The sequence below is a fragment of the Astatotilapia calliptera genome, chromosome 3, assembly GCF_900246225.1.
Source record: "Astatotilapia calliptera chromosome 3, fAstCal1.2, whole genome shotgun sequence".
NCBI lineage: Eukaryota > Metazoa > Chordata > Actinopteri > Cichliformes > Cichlidae > Astatotilapia > Astatotilapia calliptera.
This window is the reverse complement of record NC_039304.1, coordinates 6,958,221-6,973,467: the sequence shown is the minus strand read 5'-3', so window position 1 is coordinate 6,973,467 and position 15,247 is coordinate 6,958,221. Positions and strand designations below refer to the sequence as shown.

Below are 15,247 nucleotides of genomic sequence, written 5' to 3'. Positions count from 1 at the left end.
ATAATGACATGTACACAAAGGTATGTCATTTAGGATTGATATATCTCATTATTACATATGAATTTCTATTATTATCATATTAAAACTTGGGTTGTCTTTGTAGTCGGTGCAAACAGTGTATCTACAGCTTTGGGTTCCTCAGGTTATCTGTAAAATGGCCACACAACAGTCCTAATGTTTGTATGTGAAACAGCAGGTCACTCTATGGTGATGAAGATGACTCATGCTGCATGTTATTGTTCAGTGAGGTTTTACACTGTAATCATACAACTATACATGTATCCACGTACAATTATTTGATATTGCTAAAGCAACAAGAAGAAGAAGAAAGTGACAACAAAGTAACAAAAGCAGTTTTGTGTCAGGAAGGTTTATTGACATTGAATTTCTATGGAAGAATGGCAAATATAATCCCACAGTTTAAAACACATTCAAAATTGCATAAAATGTGTATTTAAGCTTTTAGTATTTTCCCGTCTTTACAAATATTTTAAATGTAACAGGTGTTAATAAAACTTTATAAAAGGCACTGCTTTTGGCGAGATGTAAGCTGTAGTACACACGAATGATGAACAGAGAACTGCAAACACAAGATAAAACCTCTGAGACACTTAAATACAAACTTTGATTTGACACGCTGAGCAGCGGGAGAGTGACATCATTCACATTTCAACAGGGCGACTCGCTGTTTCAGTTACATTTGTGTGAAGGCTACTCAGCTCCAATCAGTAGCACCTACATTTGTGAAATTCTTACCTTGACTTTTCTTGTGTTTTTTTTTTGTTCAAAGCTGTTGAAAATCACACGTTACACCAAATTCAGCTTGAAACCATTAACTTTAAACAAAACGGACCCACACGGATGCTTTTTGTAATGTTGCAAGGCTGTTGGCTTTGTGCTGCTGGAGCTTCTAGGATCTATAGATCATCCATAGTCTAAGCCAGCTATTCTAGGCTTTCCAACCATTTCCACACTCAAACCCACTTTGCATCATTACAAACAGTTCATGAGGTTTAACTAGTGCATATATCAGGTAACAAAAGGGTTCCTAGTGGCACATGTTGAGACATTAAAAATGCAAAGCAGACCAAAACTTCCACTCAAGCCAAACTTTAATGTGAATTCTGAATCTTCTCAGATTCAGTGTGAATGTGCACTTACTGCTGACCTAAAACCACATCATTCATTCTGATAGCAGGTGACAGAGGAGAGAAAACTGCCTTGGCCCAACATTTGGAAGTTTGCGGTGGTCACTGCATCACACACTTCTCTTTCTGTTGTTTAGCATACTTCCTCCTGCGCTGCTCCAGGCCACGCTCCAGACGCTCATCCTCCTCCACAGCTCTGAGGACCAGAGGAGAGATGGTTACAAGCTGCCTGCACATGCTTTTGTGTTGGGAAAACTGTGGATGTCCATTTTTCTTTAAAAGTGTCTTTCAGTTATTTAGGGTAGTGACTGTGAAGGGAAGGCTGCTGCTGGACAGACCGACAGAGAGGGGGATGAGTGAGGTGACAGCAGCTCGAGAGGAAGAGCAGGTCATCTTCTAACTGGAAGGTTGTGCTTGTATGAACGTATATGAATGGCTGAGACCTTATAAGGCACTCTGACCCAGGTCATTTACCATTTACAACCAGAAGGTGAGGTCAGGTAAACAGGAGTAAATTCCTCATCAGAAACTAGTAAATCTGTTCAAAAACTACTGATGTTATCACCGACTTATTGCTGAGTCAAGAGGTTCAATAAAAATGCAAAAAAGATGGACGTAGAGTTTGAAAGCTGAATATGAAACCGTGATTTGCCTCCAGGCTCGTTGTGATGTTTCATACAGGCTAATGAAATCCCTTTTTAGTTGAATCTGAAAGTCTAGGAATAGTTTATCATGTGTGTATCGTGAGTCTCACCCTCTCTCCTTGGCATCTATACTGTGGACCAGTTCATCCCTCTGGTTCACCAGTGACACCAGCTCCTGAAGCAGCAGCTGCTCTCTGTGTTTATGGGCCTGAGTCTTCTGCCACTCTGCAGCACACAGACACAGAGGTGGGACAGAGAACAGTTTAGGGAGGAAACGAGCTGTAACGAGCTGCTTCTTACTTTTTTTCTGTATAGATGTGGAACTTACTGTTACAAAGTAAGTTCCACATATCAGGATATCAAGTGGCAACGTTCATACAAAGTCAAGTCAAAAAGGAAATCTGACGTCGAGTTTCACGCTGAATTTAGTGGCTGTCAACTGTGCTTGATAAGACCTGCCAAATGAAAGGCTGACGCTCTGTGCAGGGACGTCACTACACAGGTAATATTTCTAGTGACACAGACACTGAGTGACTCCTGGCTTGGTGTGGAGTGAGAGGTTGAGTGATTAGAGGGTTGTGGCCACTCTGCTGTTGTCGACTCTGCAGCTCTGTTTTGAAAACATGTGCAGTGGAAAACACGTGACGAGTACTGAACTCTCTGAATGCTTCTTCTTTTTTACCAACTGGATTTTCTTGTTGTGCAAATTCTATTTAATTTGTCTCTATTTGTCGAAAAAGTGAGGGAGCTAGTGTCAAAGGTCACAGGAAGCTGTTTGAAGTGAAACATCTTCTGTTTGCACAGCCAAAGTTACTGAGGAAATTCATGTGAATGAGTTTGATGTGATTTAAAATGAAAGCTTTTGTGTCACGGTTTTGTTGAGGTGGGCTGTGAAACATTTCCTCCTGCCAAGTGAGGATGGAAAGGAAAAGTTTACTGACAGGCTAAGTCGGTGGTTCAGCCTGTATGTAGTTATACTGCATGTATTTTGTATTTCGGCTGCCACTACATGTACGCAGCGCACCAAATAGCAGCTGATCTCTCAGTAGAGATTTGCTTTCAAACAGAGGGTGTCAGTTCCCATTTCTTAGCTCTGCTGACACATCTCAGGAGCTAAACTAACCCTAATCAAGGTTTTAACTCCACTATGGGAACATGAAACAGTTTAATACCGTCAATTGCCATCATGTCCCTCAGCTCCTTGTTTAACAGCTCAAATCTTCGTTCCAAGTCTTGTTCTTCAAGCCTGTTAATCAGAACAGATGGAAATGATTTATGACACACAACATTTGTGTTTCATTTAACTTTGTCTTAGGTGGGAACCCCCAGCCAACATGTGAACCAAGATCCTTGCTATAAAGTGTTATGACAGAGTTGACAACTCCACCATCTGCTAATAGAGGTAAAATACCAAAATCCAAGGTGTGTGTGTGTGTGTGTGTGTGTATGTGCGTGTGTGTGTGTGTGTGTGTGTGTGTGTGTGTGTGTGTGTGTGTGTGTGTGTGTGTGTGTGCGTGTGAATGGGTGAAGGTAGCATGTAGTAAAAAGCACTTTGAGTACTCAGAGTAGAAACGTGCTATAAGAGTATCACTCAATTTACCAAATACACCAATACGACCACCTGCCTAATAATGACGTTCCCGTCGAGACGTGGACTCCACTGCAGCCCTGCAGATGTCCTGTGGTCTCTGCCACCAAGATGTTAGCAACAGATCCTTAAAGTCCTACTGGGCCTCTGTGGATCTGACTTATTTACTTTCTAATATTTTACACACCAACAGGAGTCATGATGAAGAGATAATCACCTCACCTATCAGTGGTCATAATGTTATGTCTGATTGGTGTACATGAAGCAAGTCAGCAACTTTGTGCTGAGATATGCAGTACTATGCAAAAGTCTTGAACCACCCCTTACTCCTTTAAGACTGTCCTGTCATGTCAAAGTGGTTCTTGGGACACTGGCTGCTTTTTCACTTATGTTCAGTTCTGAGCTTGGACCTGACCATTTTCACAGGACTCTTCATTGTAAGGTAAAAACAGACCTACAAAAAATATATTCCTCATATACAATATATCTTAAAGTCACGTCCTTGAGAAAAAGGAAAGATCCCCGTCCGCTGACCCATCAACTGGTTACCAAAGCCTCGTGATAAATGGTGTCGGTGGAAGGCCATGGAGAAACCATTCTTAAGGAAGGAAAACAGGAAGAAAAGGCTGGCATGTGCCAAAATTACACAAGAACTCTCTGACATAGTTTAGGGCTGCATTCAGTAAGTGCTGTCTTAGAGCTCGTCAGAGTGAATGGAATTATTAACCCTCTGGTAAATGGACTGATTCTTATACAGCACTCTTCTACTCTGCCAGAGTACTCAAAGCACTTCATATAACACGCCACATTCATCTTCTTCTATGATTTTAAGTGCTCACTAACTAACATTCACACACATTCATCAGAGAGCAACTTAGGGTTAACTCATTCACTGCCATTGACGTCTATAGCCGTCAATTGCAGTGAATGAGTCAATGGGTTTAACTCATTCACTGCCAATGGCCATTGGCAGTGAATGAGTTAATATCTTGCCCAATGACATTTGGCCTGCAGACTGGGATTGATCCACCATCTACCTCGTGAGCTACAGCTGCCTATCTGGAAAGCATCTGTCTGACAGCAGCTTCATTAAACAGTAACCCCAAACACACTGCGAGTGCATTAAAAGCATACCTGATAGAAAAACCACACTATCAGGTATGGTTTGGCCTACGCAGAGCTTGGACCTTACTATTATAGAAGCAGTGTGGGATAAGAGAAGAGAACAGATACAACCGAAGAAGAATGTCCTACGTACTAATCCTGAAGATTACATGAAACATTGTGTAGGAGAGTTCAAGCTGTGTTGTAGAATGAAGGTGGTTATACTAAATATTGACTTTCAAGCTTGTTCAATTTGTACAAACTCAGGTTTTTTTGCCTTAAACGCCGTAATTTCATGTATTGTCTGTGAAGGTTCTCAGTCATCCAGGTCATCGTAGTCAAAGGAGCTTGCAAAGAAAACTGGAAAACACTAACATCATGTGGTCTGTTTAGTTGCTATTCTGGAGTTTTCTCAACAACATGGCTACGGTGTGGTGAATGATTATGAATGAACTTTAAAGTTCTCACAGATTAGTACTATTGACTCCTGGTTGTCTGCACCGTCCTGTTATTTTAGGGGAAGTTACAGAGCAGGTCACCTACTAATCAGATAAGTTGGTCGTTTGAACCCTGGCTGCTTCGGCCAGGCACGTCAAATATCCTTGGGCAATATACTAACACATCAAGTATATACATATTTGTAACCTGTCTCTGTGCTGCTAAATGAGCCAAGAGGAGAGATTTTTGTCTTAATGTCAGTGATATACTGGTATTCTACAGTTTCCTCTGCACAATGTGTGCAGTGTGTGTGTGTGTGTGTGTCTTACAGTAGCTGTAGATGGTCCTGCCTCCGGATTAAAGCATTTTTCTTGTTAACCAATGTGAACCATTCCTGAATCAACCGCTCCTCCTCCTCCTTGTCACTGCCTGTGGGGTAAAACCATCATTAATGTCCCGTCTTGGTTATCGTCTTCTTTGTTCTCTTTCTTAGATTAGAACATGGTGGGCAGGTAGAGCGGGTATTTTACCTGTTTCCAGCAACTGTCTGAGTTTCCTCTCCACCACACCTGCTCTGTTATCAACGTGATTTTGTTCTGCTTCCAAGGCTTCCATTTGATTCAGCACGTACTCGCTCGGGTCCTAGATACAACAATAATTACTCACTCTGCAGACGATGAGAGGAGAACAAAAGATTCTCCAGAGACTTCCTGACGCACTTTACAAATTACAGTTAAACAGCTGCTTGCTCACCTGGCCCTCTGGTCTTCTGTCCTTTAACGCAGCATCCATTCTCTCTGCATGAAAAAAATGTAAAAATGAGCCACCAATCATTCATCATTATGTCCAAGTTCTGTTGTTGTTGTGTTTTTGCTTTTAGTTTAAGTCAAAGAGAACTAACCAGTTTCTGACTTCCTTTGGGCTTCAGCCTGCAGAGACAAACAACATCCACACACAATGTAGATAAGACAAAGAATGACATTTCAAAGGAATAAACAACTCAGGGGAGGCAACATGAGGTAACATACCGCTGATATGTCTCCTTCTTCGACTGACCCGCTCCTGCGCTGTGACCTACGCTTCTTAACCAGGTCGGCATCTCTGACATGAGAGAAACTAGACTTGAACAGAAAATGAGTCCGTGGTGGCGCCACCGGAGACTGAGCTGCACTCACCCCAGCAACCTGCGAGCGTTTGGTTCTGGGAGGCGGCACCACGTCCCTGCTGGCTTTACTGTCCTTCTCTGCAGTGCTTACACTCCCATTAGTCTCAAGACTTATACCCTCCTCCTGGAGCCTCTGGGCGCAGTAGCGAACAGTTGCCTCGGGGTCGTCTTGGGCTTCCCGGTCCCCTGCCACAGCATAACTGGACTCACTGGTGTCTTTGTCTATGTGAAGCACACTGAGCTCCTGGCCAGTGAAATATGTGCGGATCTGGTTAAGGTAGGTCATGACAATGAGGCGGTCAGGCACTGCAAGCATGACCATGTCTGAAGGCTCCATCAACCTTGAAATTCCAAGTTCAGCAAAGCCATTAAAAGCCTGCAACATGTTCAAATACAAGGACATTATAAGGACTTCCCAAATATTAAGTAATCAGTACTTGTAATTTCATGAGAATATAGGAAACTGTTAACCACCTTTTTGTTGTTTTGCTTGATGTCATATGGATCCAACATTTCAAAATTACTAGAAAAAGACAAAACAGGGCAACATACCACATTTATATCTTTTAAGTTTTCATTGAACCTTTAATTAACCAGTATATGCACTGACAAAGATTATTTTTCAAGGAAACCTCGCCAAGAAAGCAAACCAAAAACTATAAAATCCTGTGCAATGTGTAAAACTAATTTAAAATCAAGCATAAAACGACACGTTAAGACTGAGCAAGCAGTAAGTACACCTAAACAGATAATAAAAAGCTACTCTGTATTGTGTTGGCACATGGGATCCTTAAATTTAGTTAAATCTGTTTCATATAGACTACTAGTATTTTTTTTTCACAGTGTTGTGCAAATAGAAGGCGTGAGTGGACAAGGGATGTGGAATGCTAACATGCAAATAATCCCAGAGGAAGAGGTTGCATGAACGTCACAACGGACCTATGGAATCTTGGACACCCAACATCTAGACCAACATCAAAACAACTATTAGTTCAATGTACCAACATTCGAAAGAAGATCACGGGGAGATATCATCATCCCCGCCATCTGAGATTGGGTACCAAGCTCAACAGGTGCGTGAGTGCGAGAGCAGCTGATCTGAGAGATAAGATCGTGGCTAAACTGGAAACCCTCCGTGCCAGATTACCAAGACTATGTAAAGTACCCTCTGATGGACTAGCAGAAGGTGTGAATGCAGCTTTATGGACAATCCCTACTGCAGCCATCACTGAAACCAGCCAGCTGATCTACACCACGGCAGCAGTGATAATTGAGATGCTTGGGTATAAGACACACAGCAACAAGGAGCAGTACCCTCCATGGAGAAGGAAACTAGAGGTCAAGATCAAGGCAGCATGGAGGGAAGTTGGGCAACTATCGGAGATGGGGTGTCTAAGAAGTACAGCAAGCTATTCACACCTGAGGCCTTAGAAACTACCAAGCAAAAACTAATAGCCTTGGCCAGCTGTTTGAAGAGATATACCAGAGAGACAGAATCCAGGAGAATAAACCAGATGTTCTCAGTGAAACCATCCAAGGTGTTCTCTCAGTGGCAGGAGAACAATTTGAGAACAGCTCCACCAAGCCTGGAGACAAATACTCGAAGAGCATATGGGAGAAGGATGCAACCCATAACAACAATGCTCAGTGACTAGATGAGCTAAGAGCAGACCATAGCAACCTCCACGAAAAGAGTCCAGTAACTATCACAGTGGCAGGCATTCAAGAAAGAGTAAAGGAAAAGCAAAGATGCCCCTGACACAATCCAGCACATAACAGCAGGGAGCAAGATGCTAGCAGGCAGGGAATACATGGAACGCCATAACCAAGTGGTCGGAATAGGATACAGGAACATCAGAGCCTGAGGTCCTGAGGTCAAAATGGGACATGCCCATCAGGGCGGTTGAGAATGACCAAGCTTAGATCCAGTAGGACTTCAACATACAGACGGACAAACTGGTGATGGCTAACCAACCAATATAGAATTGGCTGACTACATAACAATCAAAGCACTACATTTTTACATATACAATTAGCATTAAAAGACACAGAGAGGTAGCTAAACATTTGGCCAGTGAGCACCTGGAAAGCTGCACACAATAGCTGTCATTGCTTATAGTCAAGCTAAAAATTAAACTAGCAGTCCACAGTCTATCCAGTAAGGGTGATAGGGCAACTGTTTCTTACATCTTTTCTGGGTGGAAGTGGTGTAAGATGGCACAAAACGCGAGGCCGTTCCTCCAGGAAGTGCTGAAATTGGTAATCTTCACTCCCTTGTGATTCTTTGTGATCTCCTGACACCATTCCAGTAAGGACTGACTTGACGTAACTAAGGTCGGACTTCCCGGTGGATTCTAGAAAACACATTAAGATTATTTTGAAATTATAGTGACACAACTTTTGACATAAAGTGGAGAATTACACATTTTTAATTGAATAGGTTTAATGTGCATTAAACGTTAAGGAGTTTAAAGCTTTTTCAGACACATCCCCCGTTTTTAGGGGTCACATTTATTTAACAACAGTCAGAACCTGTTTTATAGACATGCCGAGGCTACTGTGTCATTAATTAATTAAGTAATTAATTTATTTGGGATTTTCTCCAGTATACAAATTGCCAAAAGTATTTGCTCATCTGTCTCCACATGCATATCACCATAACACCCCATTCTTAATTCATAGGTTCTAATAAGATGTCAGCCCACCCCTTGCAGTTATGACAGCTTCACTTCTTTTGGGCAACCTGGCAACCAACAAACCCAGAGCACATCTCCACTTCACTCTAGAGTCCAGTGGTGCCATGTTTTATACCACAGCATCAAATGGTTTGCATTGCACCTGGTGAGGTAAGGCAAGGATGCAGCGCTCACCCATTGAAACCTATCTCATGACGCTCCCTACACACTGTTCTTAAGCTAATCTGGAGGCCGCATGAAGTTTGGACGTCTGCTGTGATTGACCTCTGTGCAGTATGCACGTCATTCTCAATCACTTTCACTATGTTATAATATCACCAACAGTCGACTGTGGAATGTTTAGTTGTGAGGAAATGTCATGACTGGACTTGCTGCATGGGTGGCATCCTGTCACACAGCCATGCTGTGATTCACTGAGCTCCTCAGAGTGGCCCATTCTTTCACATATGTCGGTCGAAGCTGTCTGCATGCCTAGGTGCTTGATTACCTGTGGCCAAGGAACACCTGAATTCAATGATTTTAATAGATGAGTCAATATTTGTAGCAATATAAATCACTCTTTTGTTTCTTTAATAGTCTATATCAGGGCAATTGGATTACAAAGATCGTTAGGCCAGATTTTCAAAACAAGGAATTTGTACCAGCCAGTAAGCAGCAGGTTATTATAAATTTCAAACAAACACAATGTTTTGACAAACAAGTAATGTTCTCTCAATGTTTCTCTTTTAAATCTGGTCATAACTCACACGGAAATAAGCATTTTGATCATACCTGACTCAAGTGGAAGTAATACAAACTATTAGTGGTATTTTCCTTTCAAAATAAAATAAATGTTTTGATGACATCAGACCCAGCACATCTTAAAGAGTACTTAACAGAAGTAAAAAAAGAGCTATCAATTCTATCAAAGCTATCAGTGCACAAACCCATAGCAGTAACACATAAATACAACATCTACAGCTACACACTGAGGGAACAGGTTTTTTTCTAAATCTACACCTGTGACTGGGCGTGGCTTGTTAGACAAGCCACATTATGTTGATATATAGGATACAGTTACTTTGAAATTCCTAATGGGAGACGTGACAGAAAGCAAATTTTGACTCATAAGCTGAGTCAGTGCAAACCAAAGGAAATGATGAAGAGCACCGTCAGTCAGAGAGCAACGAGAGCTGATTTTTACAGAGTTCATGTGTGAAAAACTCGAGTCACAGCTGGAACTTTCTTAACATCAGGGAACTGGTTTGTGTCAACATCAATCCAAAACTTTATTGGTCCGTTAGCGTGACGCTCTTGTGGAATGGCTCGTCTAGGTAGGGTTAAACTGACGGTTCTCATTCTCAATCTTCTGCTTTTGGGTTGACAAACAAATGTTGCATCACAGACTACTTGTGTCACTTGTAGAAATACGTTTAAAACAACACACTGCATTGTGGGTAGAATATTGCACTAAGCTGCAGGAAGTTCTGTTGGAATTACTGAAGGCTTTGAAAACATGTTTTTCTCTGTTTTACTCTGTTTCTGGCAGGACCATGGGCAGCGGCACTTGGAGGTTGCTACTAAGCCACCATTTGAATAGGTTGGGTGTACATACAGCCCAACTCATAGTTGGCTAAAGGTCTTTTAGCTTGGTTGATGGTTTATAACCATCAACAAGCTTCTGGCATAATTCTAACTGAATATTTGGCCACTCTTCTTGTCAGTTAATTTGGTCAGCTTCCTGGCACAGACAGAGCTTTTAAAGTCAACAACTTTTCAGTAGGGTTGAAGTCAGGGGCCAGGGATAACTCAGTAGGTAGCGTGTTCACCCCCATGATCAGAAGATCAGGGGGTCAAATCCTTTGAATGGCTATCCTGAGGTACTCTTGAGCAAGGCAGCGTCCCTACACACTGCTCCCTGATTGGTAGATTCACCCTGTCCACTGCTTCACTGAGTGAATGGGTTAAATGCAGATGACTAAACAATTTCCTACGGGACAACATCTTAAAATTAGTTTGCTTTTTCTATCCCAAAACTGGTTTTGACACATGATTGAGATCACTATTGGAACACCCAGTTGTGTGCAAGTGCTACCTATGTACGTGCTGAATTGAGGTAAAGTTGAAGAATTTGAAGGTAGTCCTCCTCCTTAATGTTTACATCCATTTTGTGGAGTGTACCAGTCCCACTGGCAGCAAAACAGTGCTCTTCGGTTAAAAAGCCTCACCTTTAAGCCTCCAAATATATTTCTTATCATTTTGTCCAAGAAGCTCATTCATAACCTCGTCTCACTGTTAAAAAGGGCCTGAAGTTTAGTGGTTCCTTGGTTATTACTGAGCATCTTAACAAGTTTCCTCCCATCTAAGGGTGACAGTTTAGGTCTTCTTCCAGACCTTGACAAAGTGGTATAACTTGTACTAATGTACAGTTATTTGAACTAATAATCTTGGAATCTGCCGTAATTTGGAAAAGGCTCCAAGAGACTCTCCCACATTGAATCTGCAGTTCCTCCTCCTTAGATTCACTAAGTTCCTTCGACTTGGTGAACTGAGTACTGAATATTTTTGTCCATCTGTTTCCTGCACAGGGCAGCACAGTGGTGCAGTGGTTAGCACTATTGCCTCACAGCAAGAAGGTTCAATTTCATGACTTTCTGTGTGGACTCTCTATGTTCTCACTGTGTCTGTGTAGGTTCTCTCCAGCTTCCTCCCACAGTCCAAAGTCACCCAGTTAGTGGGGTTAGGTTAATTGCTGATCAACCACAGGTGTGAGCGGTTCTTTGTCTCAATGTGTTACCCCTGTGACAGACTGGCAGCCTGTCGCATCGGGACCCCGGGACAATATATTGGATAAGCAGAAGAGAATAGGCCTCTGTATTACCTGAGCCAATGCCAGTGACACAATGTGCATTGACCACTGCAGAACCGGAGTACCAAAGGTATCCTCAGTTATCAACCTTGCCCTTGATAGCCTGTGGTAGACCCCTTTATTTTATCCATAACGAGCTGCTTAATCCTCTGGTAAATCTAGTCGTTTAACCTTTAGAGTTTAGAGTCATAATATTTTCACCTCCATGCTTAACTGTGGGATGATGTTCTTTGGGTTATACACAGCATTTCTCTTCTGTCAAACACAGCTGGTCAAGTTGATCCCATGGAGCTCCAGACCAAGACAAATTGATGGTCATTTTATATTTCTTCCATTTTTGAATAACCACACAAACAGTTGTCACCTCATCGCTAAGCTGCAGCACTACAATCTTGTCCTTGACATTTTTTGGCAGCTCTTTGGACTTGTCTATCGTTGTGGCGAGGTTGGAGTGGAAGAAAGTGATTCTGTGGACAGGTGTCCTTTATACACGCGATAAGCTGGGATGTGTCTGTAATAGATGTATTGACTGATTGCAATCTTGATTGTGACCTGCCAGCCAACTGTGGGAGTCACAATTCTAGCTGGGGGTCAAATACTTATTTATTTGAATGGCATAAATAAGGATTTATGCTTTGGTTGGTGTTCTGTCTCTCTCCATTAGAAACAAACCATAAAAATTTGAGAATGATTATTTCAAATGAGCAACATTTAAAATTCAGCACAGGACCAAATAATTATTTCCACTACCTCATGACTGGCTCGACTACTGGTTGTAGTTTAGTCAAAGGTGCACACCTTCAAACCCAGCAAGAGGCCTTTTGTAAATTTCAAAAGAATTCAGCTAAAATTTCTTTACTCCAAGAAATATATTACACCCAGTTATTTGATCAACTGTTCATATACAAATATACAGGTGAGTAAGCTTAAACGTACCTCCTGAGATGGAGATGTTGTTGGTTTCCTGTCCTGCTTAAGGGCAACAACTTGTGACTTGCTGTCATCTAAGGAAGAACAACTCAAACGCTTCTTATTCCGAGGCATCGGTACAGGCTGACCTGATAATTCTTCTCTTGTTTCCCTTTGCCTGGAAATACACACAAATACAAAGCAAATTATAAAAATGTAAGCATCTTTATTCTAAAAGAAATGATCTATTAGTTGCTGATACGTTTCCAGACCATGTTGCTAATTTAAAATCATTTTTGAGTTTAGTTTCATTTTTTTTAAGGGATGCAAACTTTAATGTAAAAAGAGAAAGAAAAATATATACACATCCAAGTTAAAATTTTCCCCCTCACACATCGTAATGCGTATTGACTAATCTTACCTGAACTCTGAACAACCTGCAGTGACAGACACAAAGCCAAAGTCCAACTCTTCATCTTTCTTTTCCTTTTTTAGTTCAATTTCCATTTGTTCACTATCTTTATTATCGTCTAGATGCAGCCAGTCATCCTGAGAAGCAACAGTACTTGCAAGGTGCCTATCGGTCTTTGCTTCCTGGACTGTCTCCATTACATACTGTTCAGTTACTGCCTCTACAGCCTTCTCACAGGGATCTGTAAAAACGTGTTCGTCTGTAAAAGTCCAGCCTTCAGTGGTCTCACCGAAATCGTGCTCTGTATCCTCTCCACCTGACTGACTAAACTCTTCTTGCATTGCTGCTAGAACTTCCTTTTCCAATTGTAATGTATTGTCATATTCTTGATGAATTGTGACAAAACTTAATTCAGATATCGTACTTGAATCCAGTGATGGTGGGCCTTCCTTTGATTCCTTGTTACTGACAGCTGAACTATCTGAGATTTCAGTGTCGTCTGGGAAAAAATCACTAAGACGTTTCTTTACTCTTGGTTTCGGCACTGGCAAACGTGAGAGTTTTACTGGAGATTCTGAAGAATTATTATCCTCTGCTTGAACATTTTCCTCATTGGTTAATCTGCTTTTCCTTAAGTGTACACCAGCCACTACTTCTGGTTGGTAAACTGGGGAAAGAAGAGGAAGGTCTTTATTATGTTCCACCTCTGACAGTTCTTTAGCTGTTGAAGAAATTTGTGAAGGGCTACCATGCCTTGCTGACTGTGCCTGTTCTCCATTATCAGCTTTAGAGGCTCTTTCTGTAGCTGAAAGGTCACCAGAGAAGGTGCCACTGGAATGGATATTCGTACAAGGCTTTGGGATAGAATAAGCTGTTTCTGTTAGGCTTTCAGTTTCTGCAGTGACTGGTGCATCCTCTGACTTTTGAGGAGTTTTAATATTAAGTGCATCAATAGATGCGTCACAAGTTATTGCTGGTTGACTTAGTTCTTGCCTATCACCAACTGCTGCTTTATCAAAGTGGACTGGTTTATCAGAATTCGTAACTGTGACATTTAAATTCTGTGGTGTAATTCCCTTGTCACTCTCAATTGAAGGAAGATGTATCTCCTTAATGAGTGAAATAGTGCCAGTTTTCTCACAAAGCTCTGGTTTTGGGATGATATCGTGAGTTCTTTTGAGTGGGCTTGGGTAGGTAGCAGGTTGTGTAGATATTACTTCCGCATTAGCATCCTTGTTTAATGACTCCACTGGGACAACTTCAGGAAGGCACTTGACAGATACACCATTAAATTTGGGTTTGTGGTCTCGGGTTAAACTATCTTTCTTTCTAAGAGGACGTTTAGGAACTGTGTTTTCACTCTCACACTCGTTCTGTGGCGGGTCTTGAACTTTTCTTCTTTTTGGCTTCTTCCCTCGCTGCGGTACTGAACTGTCACCTTGTGGTCCATCTGAACTAACGTTATGATCACGTGAGGCTTCTTCCAAGGCAACATCCAACATTACTTCTCTATCTTTAGTGGCATCTGTCAGTGTCTCGTTTGATGTGGGCTTCTGGGAGGTAGCATTATTTTCTTCCATGCTTATTTGTTCAGGGCTTAAGAAAAACAAAGGACAAACTTCAGAATCATCTGTTCTTAACTTTGTCACATATTTCTACTGTGCATGCAACCGCCTATTAAGACAAAACCAAATCCTGATACACAACAAGTCATTAGAACAAAGCGGCACATCCAGGAAACAAAGGTTAACCTTAACAAAGCGACCAATATTGCAGTTCCATACTCCAGTGTCAGTACTGGCTGACTTTACCATCACAAGCATCCTGAGCAGTAAGCACTCATAAGCCAAATAATAGAGATGTTATCATCAAAAATGTACACACCATGCAACCAGCACTCACCCTTTTTCCAGCTGACAAGAAGACAACACCACTCTAACCTCATCCTGTTCTACCTCAGTCTGCTGCCTTGGAAGTAAACCTTCAGTGCACATTGGTGTTTGAACAGCGACCTTCCCTGTGAGTAATCTTTCCTCTGTATCCTCCGTAGCATGGCCGATAGAAGCCTCACACCTGTCCTCGATGGGAATGGTGCAATTTGTAAAGACTTGAAAAAACTCATCCGAAGGGGTCATTGTTGCATCCAAAGAAGAGAGAGGCTTGGGTTGGTGATCAGCTTCAGCTAACCCAGAGTTCGATGGCCCCAAGATTGATGCTACAGTTTCGTAACTGAGAAATGAATTCATATATGAGTGAATGAAAACTAGAACTATGTATAATTTGTCTCCTCTATCA

General features: G+C 41.7%; 1 protein-coding gene across 8 annotated transcripts in view; it reads right to left on the bottom strand.

Annotated features, from left to right (window-relative positions):
- Positions 1-354: 354 nt before the first annotated feature.
- Positions 355-15,247, bottom strand: part of ehbp1l1a (EH domain binding protein 1-like 1a) — a 42,988-nt gene continuing 28,095 nt past the window's right edge. For 6 of the 8 annotated variants that reach the window (XM_026161243.1, XM_026161251.1, XM_026161256.1 and 3 more), the window contains 13 exons: positions 14,855-15,181; positions 12,962-14,548; positions 12,568-12,718; positions 8,275-8,441; positions 6,562-6,610; positions 5,951-6,463; positions 5,824-5,851; positions 5,676-5,719; positions 5,453-5,564; positions 5,252-5,351; positions 2,965-3,038; positions 1,903-2,017; positions 355-1,344 (listed from right to left, as the gene is read on the bottom strand). In XM_026161243.1, the coding sequence (XP_026017028.1) occupies positions 1,251-1,344; positions 1,903-2,017; positions 2,965-3,038; positions 5,252-5,351; positions 5,453-5,564; positions 5,676-5,719; positions 5,824-5,851; positions 5,951-6,463; positions 6,562-6,610; positions 8,275-8,441; positions 12,568-12,718; positions 12,962-14,548; positions 14,855-15,181 (3,361 nt within the window). In that variant the 3' untranslated portion in view covers positions 355-1,250. The remainder of the gene's footprint in view (positions 1,345-1,902; positions 2,018-2,964; positions 3,039-5,251; positions 5,352-5,452; positions 5,565-5,675; positions 5,720-5,823; positions 5,852-5,950; positions 6,464-6,561; positions 6,611-8,274; positions 8,442-12,567; positions 12,719-12,961; positions 14,549-14,854; positions 15,182-15,247) is intronic. The other 2 variants (XM_026161264.1, XM_026161285.1) reach the window with 2 other exon arrangements.